General features: G+C 42.6%; 1 protein-coding gene and 1 long non-coding RNA gene across 3 annotated transcripts; one reads left to right on the top strand and one right to left on the bottom strand.

Annotated features, from left to right (window-relative positions):
- Positions 1-550: 550 nt before the first annotated feature.
- On the bottom strand, positions 551-3,654 carry ticam1 (TIR domain containing adaptor molecule 1). Its single transcript, XM_049747294.2, has 2 exons — positions 2,586-3,654; positions 551-2,463 (listed from the first exon to the last, which is right to left on the bottom strand). The coding sequence occupies exon 2, from the start codon at positions 2,342-2,344 to the stop codon at positions 722-724; it is 1,623 nt and encodes a 540-aa protein (XP_049603251.1). The 5' UTR covers positions 2,345-2,463; positions 2,586-3,654; the 3' UTR covers positions 551-721.
- Positions 3,655-9,277: 5,623 nt separating this feature from the next.
- Positions 9,278-20,241, top strand: LOC125984977 (uncharacterized). Of its 2 annotated transcripts, XR_007487178.2 has the most exons (3): positions 9,281-9,433; positions 12,348-12,431; positions 19,093-20,241. It is a non-coding gene; the product is annotated as an uncharacterized lncRNA (long non-coding RNA). The 2 variants fall into 2 exon arrangements; XR_011088440.1 differs by having other exon boundaries at positions 9,278-9,433; positions 12,348-20,241.
- The last annotated feature ends 417 nt before the right edge of the window (positions 20,242-20,658 follow it).

Genomic DNA, 20,658 nt, shown 5'->3' with positions numbered 1-20,658 from the left:
CCTGAAAATTTGAAAATTACTTTTTGGGAGTAGTTTATGTCCTCACAAAGGAGAGAAATCCTTCTCCCACATGGGACACGATGGAATTTTGAGATAACAATAAAAAGGTATTTTTGATCATCGTTCAGTTTCAGTTCATAATAGAACAGAAAGCGCCGCTGATGATATTCGAGAAAACTCAAGGGGAAAAACAGCCACCTGTGCAATGCAAAAAAAAATAAAGCATTTAAAATGACATTACTTTTGAAATGTCGGTCAGCAGAATTACTTTTGGCGATATGCTGTGTATCGCACGAAACATCGACCAGAAAAAGCAAAAATAATAATAATTACCCGGACAAAAGCCATTCAAGTCCGGGAAGAAAATGCAAAATCTATGTACAAAAGGTGGAGCTATAATTTGAACATCTAACCTCAGAACTGTGCTGCAGCCATTAACCACTTCTAAAAAGTCTAGACAGACATGTAAATTACATTTTTTTCCAGTAGGTGGTGCTCTTTGGCTAAATATTCACCCAGTCGTCTTGTATACAATAACAATTCATTTGACTCTAATTCCCAGACAGTTTTATTGATTTTTTTTTTACATATATAAAAAGATAGAAACACAATGATTGACGGGATGATATTAATTCCTAGGAGATTTTAAAACCATTTAGTGTTTAAAACCAGACAATCTTTATACATTTTTAATCCAGATTATGCCATAGCAGTCTCCTATTTATTTCCTTTCTTCTCTGACAATTGGATCTTTTAGATCACGATGATCCACAGTCATGTGGCAGTTATCGCCGAACATAACACAGCTAGCATTTTCAATATGGATGTTTGGACGCTTCTGCAAAAGCGATTCCTGACTGGAGCCCAGGAAGTTGAGATTTTCCAGCATATGTGCTGCTTCACACCCTTGGGGCAGCTGCCTTTGATGTTTTCTCTGCTCGTTCGACCAAATGCTTCTCTGCCGATGAATTTTTGCTAGCGATAGAACCTTTTTTAATTTGCTCTCAAAGCTTTTGTTCTCCTCGAGCGGAACAAGGGTCTGCAGCACTATGGGTATGCGGTTTCTGGGCATGCAGTTGTCCTTTGGCAGCAAAGGTATGACAGTGTTGTTCTTGTGTTGGTTGTTAATGGAATTGATGAGGGCCGAGTTTGTCTTCACCTCCAACATATGTGTGTTGAAGTTCCGGGTGAGCAGCAGAATAGTAAAAGCGGAGTTGTTGATAGCATCCTCGATGCACCTTAGGATGCTTTTACCAGGTAAGGCAAAGTCCTCCGAGAAAGTTGCACCCTTAGTTCCGACAATGCTCTCCAATTTTTCCTTCATGCTCCCTGCCACTTCACCATCTTCTGGAGCATGCAGGATGATGAATGAATAAAATATAACCTCATCTTCTTCTTCTCCGTATTGATCTAAATGTGCTCCGAGTGAGACTGTTCTTTTGGGTAGAACGTGGTTTGGTGGAAACGGCAGAGAAGGTTTTGATCCCGTGGTTGATGTGGTGCCGCCATCCTGATGCTTTCCGTGCTCTGTTCCAGATGCCGCAGCCATCTTTGACTTTTCCAGTCCAGAAGCTTCAGTAGATTCCACAGATGAAAGGTGAGATTGCTCAGGAGGATTACCGTCATTTAGGCTGTCAATAGGTTTTTGTTCTGGGTTTTCTGGGGTTACTTGATCCCCCTCGTGTGGGATTGTTGGAGGCAGGCTGATCTCCAGATGCGAGGGATATGATGGCTCAGAACAGCTTGACTGCAGCGTGGTGGGAAGACTTTGAACGTATGTCGAAACGCCGTCAAACTGGCTGTTAGGGGCAAGATTGTAAGAGTCTGATTTGAGGTCCCCGGAGGAACACATCCACACGGCGAGCTGAGGCCCACACACATCTTTAGCTTCCTCCTTGAGTTGATCGTATAACAGATCCTCACGACTGTCTGTTCTTAGACTGTTGCTGGAGAGGGCCCTCTTGTACGCCAGATTCCTTAAAAGCTGATCGCAGAGTTGGCGCTCCGATAGAATTTTAAAAACACGAGCCAACGCCGCCAGAGATTCTCGTGTTAAATCCAGAGTTTGACTACATTGCTCCGCAAAGTTTTCTAATTTACAGCCACTCTTACGCCATATTTCAGACAGGAGCTTACCAAGAGAGTTGTCTCCCAGCATCTGGAGTTGGTTCAAGGCTTCCTCCTCTTTACGAAGAATCATCAGACACAAAACGTGTATGATTTTATCTTCAGGAGACTCCCCGAGGTAGAATGTCAAACTCAGCACTTGCTCCGGGGGAACACTGACGAGTATGTCATATACTTTCCTCAGGCCCGTTCCTTCACATTGTTCCTCTTGACTCATTTTGAGTTTGAATCGTTAATCTCGATATTTAGCACGACAGAATGCAATCCTCCAGCTTGATGAACTTCTGTGGCCGGTCCTGACTCAAGACTATTCAAATTTTCAAATCAGGCCTGTCCCTTAAAAGAGAAGACATTTGAAATCCAGCGCTGATGCGGAAAACTAAATTATTCGTATATCAAGATCATATTAAGCTTAAGTTTCCGGGTATAAAACAAAGCACGTGTCGGAAGATACCCACCGACATAGAGTTCTGGAAGCCATGCTAAAGACTTTAGCCTGTATTTCCAGCTCAAATCAGGAAGTCCCCCAGATTTCCGGCTACCGGAAACCTCTGTATGAGGTTGGAGTTTGAGTGCTAACGTGTAACTTTAGCCGTGCTGGTAGAAACGTTGCCCTCGGCTTGTCTACTTCATGATGTCATAAAAGACGAGGTATGGCAGCTCAAGATGGACAAAAGACCAAACCAGGAAGTAGCCTTCTGCATTTGTATCCCCCTTAACATATTCTCTCTTAACTTACTGTACAACTTTGCTAACATGGCCGTCTTGCGCTCCTTTACGTACAAGAGGCTCAGCGGAGGAATTCTGGCTTCTACTCCTCACTGGGCTGAGAGGCGAGTGTATTTTTATCCATGGAGGAAACCTCCAACCCTGTATTTACCAGGGGTGGGGTCACACTCTGCAGAGTGCAAACCAACATCAGGTCCGTCAGTGCGGCGCAGACAGAGAGCCTCTCTGTTCTCGCAGCAGTCTGATAGGTTCGCCGTGTGACCACTTCTGAGACGTTAGAGTAATTCTATAGGAGCGGCGGTTTCCAGGCCTCCCATAAATATGGCAATTGTGAAATTGCTATATATGAATACAGTGTCACTATTGAGTTGAGCTACAAAGTGCGTGCCTTTACACAACCAAGGCCACGATTCGGCGTGCCCTTCGATATGCACGCGCATTCTGACAGCGTTGCCGCAAACTCCGGATCATCGTCACTAGTTACATAACAGTGTGCCAAACGTCCATCTTTATTGAGGTCAGTCGTTTTTAATGAGAGACTCGCTCCGCCGGCAGCTGCGTTAGTCACCCTGGCAGTACATCCGGGTTCACCTCCAAGCAAAATCTCTTGTCGCTTTTGCAAACTAGGAGGAATACATTCTGACCTTCACTTGTCTTCCTGTATTATTTTCAAAAGTGGTATAATAATTTAGCCAACACTTCTTGCGTCATAGAGGGTGCTCAGACATCAATCAGAATGTTTAACAATCTGTTTCAAATGGATCATTTATTCTTTTTTAAGAGCATCATGTCACTCGTAGAAGCAAATCAAAGCTCGCACAGGAACTGCGTTAAAAACGAAATTGAACCTACAAATGTTCATATAAATGAACTTTTTTTTTTAGAGAAAGGTTCTTGGAGGACAGAAATTGTGGCTATTATATTTATTATCCGGGTCAAATACGTAAGTATGAGAAAGATGCTAGCATCTAGTGGTTTCAGCGCATTTGAGAGCCGAGATAACAGCTTGATTTTTCACCATTTTGCAGCTCCGTTCTTTTTTTTTCATATATTATATCGTAACTTTTTTTTTTAATCATTCAAAATTACATTACAATTTACAAGCCACTTTTTTTTTTTTTTACTTACAGGGGATTCCACTTTACTAAATTAACCATGAGAACAATATGGTCCAATTAAAAGTGCAGCGTTTAAAAAAAAAGGAATATAATCCATTATAATTATTGCCATCACTTTTTATGGATGTTAAATATGCCCATGCGACAACATAAAACGCACAGATGTGACAATTGTATGCGTGATTGCTGGTCGTGGGAGAAAGCCTTGAAGGGGGGGGGGGGACACAGAGGGGTCACGTATAAGAGGCTTTGGGGCAGACAAGTGAAAAGGAGGCCCTTTCTTGGACAGAGACCATGGATTAGGATGAAAGACACAGGAGTGGGGGAGACTCTTTTTTTTTTTTATCTCTCACATGCACTTGCTTCATGTTTCTCCTCTAATTCAGCATCGTAGCCATTCACAGTGAGACTTTAAAAAGATGATACAAAAAAAAAAACAGATCGAGTTGTCGTGAGGTCAAACAGATATTCTAATTGGACTATTTGCTGAGCTCAAGATGAATTCATGGATCGATCGCCTCTTTAGAATGCACTTTGTGAGAGGCCATAGGAGGCTATGAAACGCTCTGCTCTTTTCCCAGCCGCTGGATTCGTCACACATGCTAAGAGAATTTAACACACCCGCCTCCAGCAGGCAAATATACTATATGCGCTATATGCATGTACATGTGAACACATGCACTCATTCAGCTAGTAGGCTTCTTTTGGAAAGATTGATCAAAACACCAACTGTCACAACACCCCCCCCCACCGCTCTTGGGAAAAAAAAGTTTTGTCAAAAAATCTTCCAACTTCTTGCCATTTAGTTGCGAAAACATAACGCCGTGAATAGCTTTAACATTTTTACGCCACACTGCGTTGTGCTCAAATAAAGGTTATGTATGGGTGAATGCAACTTTAGGATGCCTCCGTGCATGCAGTCCAAGTCAATTCATGCGTGTGCCGCGAATCAAAGCAAAACACAACCGAGGTTAGTTTATGTTGTTGACAACGCGGGCCGGCGGATCTGAGCTAATGTGACAGTTAACTAGCATTAATTCAGGAGCAAAGGTAAATGAAGCGGGCCCGCGGACACGACACGGGAGTGCGGTGGGGATGGGAAGACGTGTGTACTGTACCACACTGGACTATGCTTGGCTGAGCATGTAGGGCATGCCAACAACAATGCATAATACAGCCGCTGGTGATGGGGGATGGATACACACACACACACACACACACACATGCACATGCACAAACTCGCACGCATGCAAGGACATTGACGGTGATGGGGCACGGAGCAGTTTATGCTCTTATCAAGAGACGGGCTTTGATCAGGCTGACAGCAAGAGCACTTGCCCCAGAGGAATTAGCCAAGTCTTGCCTTGCAAAAGCACATCCACGATAAATCAGCCACTCACAAGCCAACACACAGACTATTTGGAACATAACTCAATTAATATGCTAAATGTATGACTGAATGCATGATTTGTTCCAGTTCAGCATCCATAGCATGTCTAAGGGTGGCATGATAAGCATAAACATGCGTGCATATTCTGGACTGTCAGTTTGAAATAATGTCCTGGTTTTTTAACAAGGGATGGGATTTTTTTTTTTATTACAATTTATTATTTTTATTATATATATTATATTATACACCATTATTATGATATAATTTATATAATATTATATATAATGATATATATTTAATATTAATATTATTATTTAAATGGGATTCATCGATTAATCGACAATCATTAGTAACAAATTAACATAAACATACAGAAACATAATTCAATAAAATGGAAAGGATTGACTTTTTTGACACCATTTTTTCTTCAATTCAATACACACTGTGTTGCTCCAAATAAATCAGAAATGAAGCTAATCAAGATGCCCACGGTTGTATACAAGGGAAGGCAGGAGGAACTTATTGTTTCTAATATGAAGGGAACTACAAAAGTTAATCTGGCTGCACTTGAATTTTCAATTGGATGTCCATCCCGAATGCCGTGCCCATTGCCTTTGTCACTTTTGTCCATCTCCAAACACTGCGGATGCTCCGTGTATATCGCAGATGCTCATAACCAAAAGATGTGAGGCATGAAAGCGATGTGAAATTCATTGCATATTCCTACCCCCCTCCGTTCGCCATAATCACCACAATTAGCAGACATCTGCAGTGACTCCAAAGCTGAGAGTGTATTCAAGTTAACAAAGCAGCTTCACCAACGCCACTGACTGCGGCCCCCTCTGCGATGGGCCTCATCCTGAAGGGAAACGTTCCATTCGAATTTCAGTGATTAATTGAGATGGCGCATTCGCTTCTGGCATCCAACGAGAATGAGACCCGACGGGTGGTTGGCGAGATGGCAGATTTGGATGCAGGATTGGCAGCGGTGTGGCGTTGCTGAACGGCGTAGCGCTCTGCTGATAAGGAGCTCACACTGCGGTTTGCAATTAGCTGAATGAGCAAATTTACAATAATATGATCATTTTATGGACCATCAAGTCAACATAAAACTGTTAGGAGGCCGGGTTTATCTGCGTCCTTGCAGAAGTGGATGACGTAGTACGAGAAATTTGGAAACGATTCTGCATCTATCCTGTTTATATCTCAGTTTACATTATGAAGCTATTTAAATAAGAGTCAACTGGGGAGTAGAAAACTGCTTAGCAAAGACAGAACAGGAAACAAAGTCATGACTGGAAAAAAAATAAAAATAAAGTACCTTTTTGGACCTGGTTTTGACAGAAAAAAATGTTGATAGTGCGTATAGCCGAATATAAGACATTTGACAAAATTAATACTGTACATCAGGGTTGTCAAACTCATTGTTTTCGCATTTTTTTCATTTTTGTAGTCATAGCTTCTTTCGGAAGGTCATTATGACTGTCAACCCAAATAAATGTATGAGCACCTCATATTATATACAGTAAAAGCTACAAAACAAACTGACAACTTGTTTTCAAATCAGACGAGTAAAAACTGGTCAAATATTTAAAAAAAAAAAAGATATTAAAAGTGAAGACAATTTGCAATTCTAGAAATGACACACGAAATTGATGTTCGCGGGCCACATAAAACGATGTGGCGGGCCGTATCTGGCCCCCGAGCCTTGAGTTTGACACCTGTGCTGTACTTGGATCTGTCAACTCATGATTATTGCCAAATTTGAAAATATTTTTCCCAAGTACTCACAAATTTCGCTTTTTACCATTCCCATATAAATAAATATAAACTAAAACTGTTCCCTTTCTGTCAACGGTCAAGTGGTATTTATTGACAAATCCTAACTTTCAGAATTAAAACTCTTAAGAGGATTTCCCAAAATATATATGGAGCTATTTCTTTAACCCCCCCCCCCCCACCTCACTTATAATTTACATAAATTTTGAGTGGAGGCTTGCGCCTTCCATCGCAGATGACATGTCTGACAGCTCATTACTAGCGCAGCCGGAGATGTCACTCTTCTAAGGCACAGTGCGTTTAAACCAAGACTTAATAAATTGGTCAGAAAATGGCGTGTCGGACATTTTTCGTTTGTGTTGACTTCCTAGCAAACACACTGTAGCGTATAATTGTTCATGAGAATAGATACACAGTATTACTCAGTCAAGTATGTCAAACATGCTTTTGACCCAAAATATAATTTGCTCAAAAACAGGTGGACCAACTTCTGGTTCATTTGAAATTTGGGCACTGCGCCATACTATATGGAAAGCCACCACTAGTATTTGTGAGTAAAAATGTGTTATTATGACGAACAAACCTTTATCACATTCTAATGAGCCTGGAAAAATGCAGTGAGTAGTGATTACGAAATGATGGTGCTTGGAATTTTCCTTGATTGCCTGACTATTCCGTCTCCCTGGCCACAGATTGACTGGAAAAATATCGGAAACAAAAGCAGGAAAAATCCGATGTTTTAATGTGAGGATTTTTTTTTCATGAATTACTTCAAAAATTAATTAATTGCTGTTGAGATGCGGACATTAAAGTACTATTATAAGGTAAAAAAAAAAGGCTTTAAACGATTACTCAAAAAAATAAAAATTTGACAGTGTCGATTTATCGATTAATTTTGAGACCTCTACTCTCATGGAGCGCCACACAGCATACCAAACCTAGTTGGGCAGCTCATTTTTATGAGTAGCCAAATGTCGACAACAACAACTTGACCAAACGTAGACTTTGTGCACAACTTGTTTTTTTATCGAGACAGAGTCTAAATTAAGAACAGCAAAAGAAAAGAAGCTTGAAAGGCTTTTCCTCTCCTTTGGATGTTTGAAAATAGACTGCTGCGGGAGAAAAAAAAATGGAGTTGCAATAGATCTGGGCGCATCATTCCCACCCGTTATGCAAATTGTCTGTCAAATTCTCACAATCCTCAATTAATACGGCTTTTTTTGTTGAGACACTTTAGCAAGCAGCCTCCCAAAAGATCTCATTGCTTCTTTGGGGACAGCTTCCAGTGCTTCCTTGCCCTGAAGGTTTGACACAAGTGATGTTTGGATAGATGGGTTCCATCACTATGGCTACGTGTCTGAAAAAAACGGGATGTCTCCTCACACGGACCTGCTTTGTGCTGCTTCATGAGGCCTGAAGGTTAAAGGTGACAGAACTGTAATCACCCCTCAACAGTGGATAGGAGCTGTTAATTCACTGCATTACAAACACGGGAGAGAATACCTTAAATGGGCTGGCTTGGGACCGCATACACACGTACAGCTTCAGCACTGATGTGCGAAGAGGAACAAAAAAAAAAAAAAAAAAAAAGCTCAGAGCTTTTCTCTCACCAGAGGATCTGAAGAGAGAATTATCCATGCACCATTTCCTCCCTTACTCCTGTGCGGACAATTCTGCACTTTAAGCATCCTCACAGCTACACACGTGTGTTCAGGCTTTTTATGCAGCTTTGATTTATTAATAGACGTGGAGGCAGAAAGGAGGTTGATGGAGAACATTTTTGAAAGGGCATTTTGATTTGCAAATGTCATTTTGTTTTTGTACTTTTCATGGATTATATTTCCAGAAAGATAAGCACATATTGGATTTCTTAATGAAATAAAAACTATACGCAAGCTGTGTGATGCTTCTATTTGAGTGTGTGAATGTGCATGAGAAACAGGCTATTGTCTGCAGACATACATGAGCACGCTAACCGAGTGTCCTCCCTCGCTCCCCACCCGTTTTTCCTCTTGAATAATACAAGATATGACCACGCCCCCCTTGAGCCCGGTCATCCAATGGGACGCGCGCGTCTTGTCAAACTATGTCCACGCCAGCCAATCGCGTTCCTTATGATGTTCCGTGCGAACCGGATGCCCTCCCCTTTTACTTGAGCCGCCGAAGTAGACGTCATGCGTGGATTTCGGGCACCGGCGCTCATTCGGTGTGGAGTTGCTCTCGGACGGAGGAGAGCGAAAATAGTCGCTCGTGGAACGTGGAGGAGATTACGCTCGTTTGGACGATCGGCGTGAGTATGTGCACATATGGAAAATGAGGTTGTGGTCAAATTGTGGTGGAATGTGGCGAGCGTGACCTTTTTTTTTTTTAATAATCATATTATCATTATTAATAATTTCGGGGGGAAGATATATGAAGTATGTATCTTGAATAATAAGGGAAACCACAGGAATGTGTGGAAAATATTAGACATTTAATAAGCCACGCTGCAACTTCTCCGATGCTTCCGGAGAAGCGTCCACGCGTGGTGCATGTTGAAGAAGAGCTGCATGCGTGTAAAGTTTTTGCAAAGAGTATTAACTTTGATTAATTTAGACTCCCGTGTTTCCCTTCGAGTGTCAAATTGCGCGAACGGTTGATAAATGGAGGCTATTATTTTTCAGCTTGAACAATGCGCGCCGGCTTTGTGCGGACCATCTGTCATTGTATCGACATTACAGCAGCACCCCATTCTGCAAAAAAAAAAAAAAAAAAAAAACTCACACGCACACAGGGAGAGAGAGAGGGAGAGAGAGAGAGAGAGAGAGAGAGAGAGAGAGACACCTGAAGAGCAGACAGCGATCATTCAGAGCCACCACCCGTTCTATGACCACGCCGTAACGCTTAGTGTCACGCTACAACACTATTACTGTGTTCAAAATTTAAATTTTAATCAACGGGATGTCATGCAACATTGCAGCAGTGATCGAGGGTGAAAAATAGAGCAGAACAAAGTCTATTCGCGCATTTGAAAAGACTGCCATTTTTTTTTTTTTTTTTTTTTACAGGGCGTCCACTGTTTAGTAGCTAAACTTAACCATCATCAGTAACACAGCTTCCTTTTTTTTTTTTTTTAAACGGCCTGTCTCTCAGCACTAATATGCCTTACAGTTAATGAGGCTGTGTCCATAAATTCTTCTGCCATCTGGAATATAGTAGGTCTAGACACTTAGTGCGACATTGCATTAAACAGTGCATTGAACACAGCGTGATTTAATGAAACGACACAATGTGTTGGCTTTTACTGAGGAAAAAAAAGAGCCTCCTCTTTTGCTTAGACGGTGTTTATCCGCACAAGGCATAAAAAGCACAACTCATTTAATTATAGTGGAAACTGCTAAGTCGAATGTTGGTTGACGTCCAAGTTGTTCTTATTTCAAGGGAAATTTTCACATGGGAAATAATGTAAAGAGAATTATGCGCCCTCCTCAAAAACTTGTTTTGACTCTTAACAGTCATACACGCCCTGAAGAGATGATTGTGAATTCAGCTAAAGTCTATATAAACAACAAAATCATTTGAAGACGCATAATAGAAAGGTAACAGACATTTTCGGATTTTATCACCTAGTGGCGTTCTATGGGTACTGCAGAACTGATATCGTTGATAAAACCTATTTTGTATTGTAACTTATCAATTGTATCGTACATATTGTATTGGGAAGCTCGAGCTACGTTGAAGTGCAATTCCTGGTTTGGTGGCCTGAAAATTATTTATTTAAAAACAGTATGCCAGCACAGGTAGAACAATAAAATGTTCTTCCACTAGATGATATAAAATGAACGTGTATTATTTTACTGTATCCAATTTCAGTGACATTTTTATCATTTGCTGCTTTTCCGAATGTAAAATACACTATACCCTAACTCAATAAAGCTTGGGAAACACTTTTTTAGATGCTCCTCAAGCATGATAATGAACATAAGAACGTTTTGGATGACAAATTTGTACCGCTTTGATGGCGTTCGACTTTGGAGGCTCCACTGTAAATAGACAGGGAAAATACCCCTGCAGGAGCACAGCGGATGTTGTAGCGCACATCTGTTTTAATACAGTTTGGGGTCGCGGGTGGATGCTGGCGTATCCTGTCCCCACCCGCTGCAGCAATGATGGTAACTCCCTGTAGCCCATTATCACGTGTGAGAAGTTTCATCCAGCTGAGAAGCTCTGAAGCGCAGACGGCCGCTGTTGTTTCCACAACCGTCGTGCCGCTCCGGCTGGTGAAAATCAAATGTTTCATGAGGAAGTCTCATCACATGAGTCCCAGCAGATTCACTTCCTGCTGCAATCAACTATTGAACACATGCATGAGATGGAAGAAAAACGGGTTTCCCCCACCGCCTTCCCAGGCACTAAAATTTGAAAAGAATTATTTCAGAGTCAGCTGGTTGAGATGGACAGTAAACCCACCCGCAATAGGTAAATAATATGATTAAGAGGCCATGAAAACCCTCAAAGAGTTTATCTAATTTATTTATTTATTTAATTCATTATTTATTTATTTATTTATTTATTATTTTTTTAATTTATACCGTACTAAAATAAAGTGTAATTGCACATCCATTACAGTAGGGGGCAGTGGTGTTCTCATTGTCAGATTGTGCAACCCTAAAAGACACCATGAAAAAATATTTAACAGGGAAGTAAGGGAAGACAGAGATAAAGAAGAAGTTATTAGTTGAGGGCGCAATAGAAAATAATTTAGAAGCACAGGTCAAAATGAAAACTAAAGGGACTGAGTATAATACAGATTCAGATGCGGGTTCTGAGGAAATGAGTTCAGAGAGTTCTGAAGACATTTGATTTATCGTTTGCACTCTTAAACGTAGAGTCTTGTGTTCGGAAAATTGCCTTTAAGAGGTGTGGCGTGGTGGAGAAGCACGTGACATTTGCGTGAGTGTCCGGGTGTATGCCGTGACCCACAGCGGCAACTGCGCGAGTTTGTTTGTGTTCCACCGACATTCAATAAAGGGCTAAAAAATATGCTTCCATGTCCATGGCTCTCCTTTGAGGCACGGGAGGGCATTACAGTAAGTATACTGTGAAATTGTTAAAATAATATAGAAGGAGCACAAACTGGAAGCTAGCAAAGAAAAGCTGTCTAGCAAAAAGTGGAAATTGACCTCAAACTTGTTTTTCCTTCTTTCTCTCTTTTTCCTTGCCAGACTTAACCCAGGGACCCAATAAGGCATCTGGGGAGGGGGGGACGGCTAACACGGAGCACTTGGATGGCGTGAAGGCCCTCACAGGTAAATGATGTCAGACGGTCAACGAGTTCACAGGAATCCGTGTCCATATGTGTGTTTAGTGCTTCCCTGTGTAAATGGAAAGGTTAGGTAATGGAGACCCCCCCTCCTTCCGCGTACCCCGCCTTAGGCGTCGTGGCATACTGCCCATCTATATGAGGGCTGACCTCTGACCTTATGTCTAGCCACAGGCTCGGGTCTGCCAGGGTCAAGCCAGGTGGCTTTCAAGGGCCTAACAGAGTTTGACATTTGAACTGGCGCTCTCTTTGTTTAATTAAGAAACTCTTTCGCCGTGTGTCAGTCGGGAGGTGAGCGAAACCCGTTAAACTCTCGACATCTGCTCTCGGTTTCGGTCTCCGTCCGTGGCCCAATAAAAGTCCCCGGCATTCTCCGCTCATTTACGAGACGCCGCGGCCGCTTTAATCATGGCGTAACTCTGTCCGTGTACAGGCGGGCGCTTTCGGGCCCTGTCGCGACACGCTCGCTATTATGCGGTCGCCCAAGAAAGTCCCCACGGAAATTTTGGAATCTTTCCCATTGTTCCTCGAGGAAAGGGGGGCTTTCATATGGAAGTGGGGAACGTCAGGAAATGACAGGCATTCTTTGTGGACTGTTTGAAAATAAACGGATGGCTCGTCGTTCTCCTGACAATTAGACACAGACTTGAAATGAGGACGCAATTAAATCCTTAACAGAGGAATTTTCAAATCTTTCTGTGTGCGTCGTGGAAGCTAGGAGGACCTCTCTGTATTTCCTTCCTTTTTTGTCCTTATTTTTCCCTTATCTCACCCCAAGCCCCCCCAAGCCCCCCTTGCCTCCGGGTTCAAACAAGCCTGCTGCTTGAGCTCTGCTTTATGAGGTGTGACAGAGAGCTCAGTCTGCCCAGACTGCCTGTGCAGACTGGAAACGTAAAGCTTTACATCGGGGTTGGCCGCGGCCGCTTTGGGGAGGACTTAAACTCACTTCACCCCTCGACGGTCCCTCGCATACAGGAAGTGGCGCTATACTGCTGAGTTGGCATTAAAATGTTAGGATCTTAATCACCCACACGGTTTGTATTTTTCTCAAATGACAGACAAAACTTAAAGAAGCAGATGGTGGTGGTGATATTTTTTTCGTGCAAAATCTAAAGACTTTTTTGCTTTTCTTTCCTACTCTCTATTGGAGCTGTAATAACAGCTTTTATTCCATTTGGGTGTCCAGTTTTGCCATATCACAAGGCACTTACACCCCACCCCCTTCCACATCTCCTCCTTTTCCCCCCCCACTGGGCCGATTGGTAGTTCCCAGGTATTTGACCAGCGTAGCATAGCCGAGAGGTTGCTTGTTCAGTTCTCCGGGAGACAAAGGCAACGTGCCTCCAGCTGAGGGATGAAAGGAAAAGGGGCTGTGCAACCACTCCTTTTTACAATGGGAGCCCTCCTTAGCGAGGCTGTAGAGCAAATAACCACCTTTCTCCTCCTTGTTCTTTTTTTATAGCGACTTATCAGAGTAGAAAGTGCATCGGCGTGTACACGAACGAGGTAGTGTGTGGACCGGATGTCGTTTACATCACTTAAAGGTTATTTTCATATAGGTCTTTTTTTTTTTTTTTTACACCTGCAGCAAAACTGAGTTGATGCTGACTTACTGCAATTCGGCAAAAGGAAAATAAAATTTTTAAAAAATAATACAGTCATCAGAAAGTCACTGAAAGCTACACTGACAAGAAAAACATTACTGTATATAGCAGGCAAGTTTTTTTTTAAATATGTTTTGATAGTAAGATAAAAAATGACTTAGGTAATTGTGCTATTGGTCTAAAAATATTTGTTCTCTATTAAAAACAAGACAGAAACGCAACTGTTAAAATGTAAACACTTATATAATCAGGATTTCATGAAATGATCAATTCATGCCAGTATTTTAATCGTTATAATGTGTAAAATTGACCATTAAAATCTGAAATAAATTAAATGTCATGGTTATTGTTAATTTAATGGCAGGCATTCAACTGAATTTGGCAAGAAATTGTAGATTTGGGGCATATCGGTTCTCACTAAAGATGCAGATCGGGGATTTGTGTGTTTTAGATGTTTTACCTTCACTCCCATTGGATGATGCCCGAATCTTGATTGCAGAATTCAGGCGTGGGCATCTGTGAAAGCGAAGCAAAGGTTTGCGCCGTACCACTGTAGTTTATTCTCTGATCGATGATGCAACATTTGAGCGTTAACAATCGCTATCAATCCTTGGCCTACATTATCACATGCTCCCAGTTGAATTATGCACTCTGCGCTTAGCTACTGGCGCTCGGTGGACTGTTATCATCTCATGTGGTCGTCAGGGGGAGGGAGCGAAAACCGCAGGAGTCTTTTTATGGCTCCTGCTCCAGAGACAACCTGTTCACCGGCACCTCTCTGCTGGCACTTTTTTATGACATCATAAATTCTTCCATTTCCTCTGACCAGCCCTCGATGCGTAGACATACCTGCTCATTTAATTGTCCGTCTGCCTCCCTCATCTGTCAGCCTCCCCTCTCACGCCACCGACTTCCTCTGGCAACACATCACAGCGCCTGAAGGTTTTCTGGGTCCCTTAAAAAAAAAAAAGGGGGTCAGTGACCTTTCTGCATGGATGTGCACATGAAGCGCACAACAACCGCCCAACTCTCAGACTTGTTGATAATTTCTGCTTGTCCAAATTTAGGGGGTGAAGATCAGAAAAGAAAAGCTTGTGGGAGAAGAAAGAGTTGCTTTTTGTGCAGTGTGGAGGGGGTTAAAGAAGAAGCTCTCACGAAGAGTATATGTTCACATCCATCTGATGCATGGCTGAGTCTCCTCAGGGTGGCAGGAACAATACGCGCACCAGCACGACAACATTCCTCAAGGGTTAAAAAGGTCGGGGGTCACCCGGTGACCCCACCCAGCCAATCAGTCCCAAGGCACCAGCGAGCCATCTTTGTTTTTATTTGATGTCGTCGCACTTGTTGAGCACATTGCGCACCTTGTGTTACAACGTGCCCTTTGCTCTTTATTGCCGTTTTACTGTCTTGTCGTGTTCATTTGAAGCTAGATAAACAAATGTACGTACAACTGCAACTGATTTTTGAAACATGAGAAACCTCACACAGGATGAGAGAAAATAGACAAAGTCTGCCGTACGACCAAAACAGAGAGAGACAGCAAGACAAAATATAGAAGAAGCTAGGCTAACTAGGCTAGGCTAGCTAGGCTTAGCTTGCTTGGGATAAAGAAGACATCCATTTTAACACGCAACACACCACAGGATAGCAACGATATCAGTGAAGGATTAAGAAAAAAAAATAAAAAATTCAAACTTGAAAGAATGTTAGCCGTTCAGACGACTCAAATCTAAATCAGTTTATGGAGCCAGAAGTACATATGGAAAATTGTACCGCAGACTGTACGCTGCACATCCTTCAAATATTTAGGTCATCTTTTATGAAAACTGGCTTGTGTTCTATTTTCACTGCACAACGCATTCAGACAACGTCCCGCATTTAGAGTGAAGCATATGCATGTGTAGGCATTTTGAGAGTGGGGGGGGAGGGCTGCTTGAGACCCCCAGAGGCAATCTGCAGGTCTGGTAGTCATTAAGTGCAAATGTACAGTATATACTGGACATGCCGCAACATAAAACCTCACCCACTGCTGCATCAGACCACCCCAGAGACAAAACCCCACACCATCATCTGAGGAAGTGCATTTTTGGAGTTGCGGAAGATACTCCAGAAATTTCTCAGTCACCTTGTGATTAGGGCACGAAAATATTTTGTAGTGGAACCTTGAAAATCAAACGTCCAAAAGAGGTACACCCAGTTGAACGAAAATGTTCTGGAGAAAGTAAATCTTTTGAGCAGTGTTGGGAAAGTTGATTTTCTGCAAGAACGAGTTCAAAGTTCAGCTTGCTCGGTTCATAATTGACAATTGTTTTGAAGTTCATCTTTGAAAAAATGTATTTGGTTAACTCCTATCTTGTGTGACAGTGAGTAGCGTTTAAATGTCACATTGCTACTTTATTAAGGTTTGACTCTGGAACTTTATTTCTTACGTCAAAAGATTTTTGAAATGAGAACTTTGAAGTCAAGCAGTGCCTGCCGCAATACGGATTTTCCACTGTATGTAGAAGGATTTCATTTCGTTTCATTCCACTCCCCCAGTCCTACAAACGTTTTCTTTTGCTAATTCACACTTGTGTCCCCATTTCTTGGCTGGAAGACGATTCTAATCCCCCTGAATTTTATCATCCACATTAAATCTCCTCTCGGTCGAGGGAAGAAGAAGTTGCAAATGAAAAGCCTATCTGGCTGCAGCTGCGGAAGCGCTCCGTAGATCGCTTATTGTTGGGAACAAAAAGAGCATTTTTTATTTTGTCTAGCAGCTGACGCCTCTTCCCACCCACCCACTTCTCCCAGAGCCGCTTTTGTCGCTCGCCTGGGGAAGAAAGCAAAGTTTCCTGGTGGTGCACTTGATAGACGAGTATTGCACTAGGAAGCCGCGCGGCGGTTTGTTAGTGATCGGCCCGCCTGCTCGCCATATGGTGCAATTATCTGCTATTTCGAAAGATTATCTCCCTCCATCGATATAGCATTTAAGTGTGTGTGTGTGATGTGAGTTCTGCATTGTAAAACTGCAGCCTTGTGGTTTGGCCTCTACCATTTCTCCGCCTCTAACCTCTGTCCCCCTTTTCCCTCACATGTATATATATATATATTAGGGCTGCAGATAGAGATTCAGTAGGTCTCGCCATACAAAAGAAATATTCAGCTGCAGAGAGGCGGGGTCCAGTCAGAGGGCGAGACATTGAGCTGGTTGGAGGGAGGGGAGTGGATTAAGAGGAAAATGGCTGGCTGACACCAGGGTTGCCATGGCAAAGACCCCGTTTCTCCTCTCCATCGACCTTCTGCCCATTTTTCATCTGAGGTCTCATCGTGGGGTGAGGGTGTGACTTTCTTATCTCCTGTTCATTTTTGAAATAAATACGGTGGAAATTAACACAGAGGGTTTCTAAGCACGCAACATTTGGATGATCGTATACAAGAAACTTTTGTGCTCATTTTGTTTTGGAAACGGACTGACAGGACAGCTCCTGATACAAATCTTGAACATTTGACAAAGTGTCGGTATGGTTGTTAATTCATGCTGGAGTGTCATGCAACATTTGCCACCTTTTAATATTTCATAGAAATTGAATTCAAATTTAAGATTTTTTTTAAAGAAACTTCATGGAAACTTGGTCAACCTTTGCTATCATCCTGCTAATTGATACACAATCCAAGCAGCTAACGAAGTAAAACAACACCTCTCGCCTTTGTGCTTGCGTGCTTGGTGGAGGTAATGAAAACCTTCTTTCATCCAGCCGGCAGTTAGCGTTTTACACTAATGTTTTATTTACTATAAAGGCAGCTTCCTATAGGCTAATGTATTTCTTTCTCATATTAACAGAGGGATTGAGTGCACACAAGCAGTAACTCAAAGAGCCAATTGTCTCTCCTTTATGGCTTTCTGAATTATAGCTGCAATAACATGATGCATTTCTCCTCGGTGGGGCGGAGAGCATGTTGGCGCTGTGGGCTGACATTTGCCTCCCGCCCCAGCAGAGTAATGGATTCTGCCCCCACCCCACCCCCTCCCCTCTGCAAATTGACATCAGCAACCTAAGCCGATACAAAAAAAAAGAGGGGTATAGTTTGGCACCCTGACGTCAGCCCCGCGCGAAGGGGAGACACTGCTGATAGTTGTTCCGCTTGTGACAATAGGAGCTCTCACCGGATGAAAGGCCAAGCTGCACGACGGGACATGGGAGCATTGTTCCCCGGTTCATAAGAACCATGGCGGCCTCGAATATTATTCTGACTAATGTCGCGCCTGATGGTATTTATTGCAACAGAATATATTGGAGGTGGGGGGGGGTCCAAAGACTTTCCGGCAAAAAAGACTAGAGAGTTTCTAGTCTGCAATCACATAACAAACCTTGACTATTTTCAACTCGACTTTGCCATTATTTATTTATTTTTAACTATTTCAATGGACCGTGAGGATTTCACACTTAGTCTCTGAATGTTCTGGGCTCCTGCTTCCATGACAGATTAATGTTGCCCGGGGAGTTATGCTGTAGCCACTCACGGTTATTGACTCACTTCCCATAGCTGATCTCAAGACCTTTTCACTTGAAGACATTATTAATCAACGGCGAGTTCCGCACAATACAAATTCTTATCCACCAATTAATTGATTGCTATGCCAATCCCTAGTGTGAAGCAATAACAGTATTTGGGAGCACATTTTAACACACACACACACGCTCCGCAATTATAGAGCATGAATATTAATGTAAAAAAATAAATAAAATCAAGCACTAACGGTTTCACAGTAGCTCATCTTGTGGTTTTGAGTAACCCATTCAGAAGACCCATACCGCTCAGTCCAATTACCATAAAATACCACAAATCAAAACTACCACCTCGTCAAAGTTGGACTACAATTTATTAGCAGTCCAAGTTAAATTTGTTTCGCCGTAACGGATGTCAGTCATTCGACGTTACTTGTGTTTTTACTGTTTGCACTCGGGCTCCTATTTTTTTTTAAATTGTAAATGAAATGGAAAAAAAACATGTCAAATCTGAGGGTAAAAACAAGCTTCTTTCTTTTGTGCTTTTCAGATGTCACCAAGTTTCACGCTGAGGATGAAAACTTCCCAGAGGTCTTTTCCAGGTGGTATCATGGAGATAATGAAAGTTAAAAATCTGCAACATAGCAGGGGGACTCTAATGCATTAAAGCATCTTAGTTTGTATTCCTGTTTTAAACGCGCGTGAGTCATAACCCGCTCCTCCTCTGTGGTCGGAGCCACATCCTGTTCAGCGCCGCCATCCGTCCCGCTTGCCTCGGAGAACATTCAACGCTGTCGGTGAGTTTGGTATGGATTGCATAGAAACCATCGACCGTTGACTGTGCCCCGAGGTTTGCCCCGACAACGTCAGCAAAGAGCAAAGAATGCCCCTCGGTCGTGACGAGCAAGCGAGTGGGCGCATGCAAATCCTGAGACACGAACGCACACACACACACGATTCACACTGTGGTTCCGACCCAAAAGGTCACAATCAACATTCATTGCTGTCGCTGGGTTGGACTGTGTAGAAAAGCTCACTGAACAATGAGTGCAACTGTGGCCCAGATCTGCCTTGACTCCAGTCTCGGCCAATCAGCCTAACCGGATGTGAAAGGCTGTGATTTCTTGATTTATTTCCTTCTTGTTTTTCACTTCTATATTCTTCAACCGGGAGACTCCGGGTGCAGCAGAGATAGCGACGTAAATAGACTTCTGGCTGCTCACTTGTCCTCATCCACCTCTCCTCTAATTGCCGGTTGTGTGTGCAGCAAGGGGGAAGGAAACGGAGTGAATGTGTAATCATTTGGAGCCTCTTCTCCTTCAGATGTCGCATCCCTCTCTTTTTTGTTCGCCTAATTATACAGTGCGCTCACTCAACTCCATGCTAACTGCCTGTCTTACACTGGCAGTAATGGACCAGAGGAACAAATAAACGTTAGAATTAGTCGAGTTTGTAAGATGGGCTTTTCCGGTGTAGCTTTTAACAAGGTTGTTTTGGATCTGCCATTTAAGGATGTCCAATTGCGTGTGTGCTTAACCTCCATGACGTCCTCAACTTTCTCAAACTCGTTTTGCTCAGTGATCTCACTAATAGTTTATGTAAAATGCAGCAATGTAAGCCTCTCCCACCTGATCTTCTTTTAAACAAGCCATTCCATGTATTGTCCCTGTTTTGAAATAAAGTCACATCTACAACACTTTTTATTTGTCCATAACTTTTCTATTGATACTTCCTGCACACGCAAACACACCTCCCAACTGTCATCAAGCAAACCATCACATCCACTGCCCTCTCTCGTCAGTCGCTCTGTATTATTCATCAAAAAGCACTCTGTGCATTGGTGCAGAAGAGCTGAAGGTGACGTAAGCGTGGCTATGAGCGTGCCTCCTGAGTCCTGACTTGTCATTTGGGATAAATTCATGCGACAGGCGAAAAACATTCGTTTTGCTTTGATGGCGGTGGCAGCAGGAAGGCTTGGAACTATGAGGAGGCTGGCATGATTTGACTTATTTCAAAAAGCATGAAACATTTTCAAGTTCTCACACCAGGTTGTGGATGATGAAAGCAAAACGTAGCTCCATTTTAAAAACAGAAAAAGAATACACGTGCACATTTT

This window comes from Syngnathus scovelli, chromosome 17, assembly GCF_024217435.2.
Source record: "Syngnathus scovelli strain Florida chromosome 17, RoL_Ssco_1.2, whole genome shotgun sequence".
Classification (NCBI taxonomy): domain Eukaryota; kingdom Metazoa; phylum Chordata; class Actinopteri; order Syngnathiformes; family Syngnathidae; genus Syngnathus; species Syngnathus scovelli.
Note: the sequence above shows the minus strand (reverse complement) of the source record. Positions and strands in the feature narration are given on the sequence as shown.

Bases quoted from the DNA above. Each gene is read 5' to 3' on its own strand.
- ticam1 (XM_049747294.2), bottom strand. From the start codon at position 2,344: ATGAGTCAAGAGGAACAATGTGAAGGAACGGGCCTGAGGAAAGTATAT.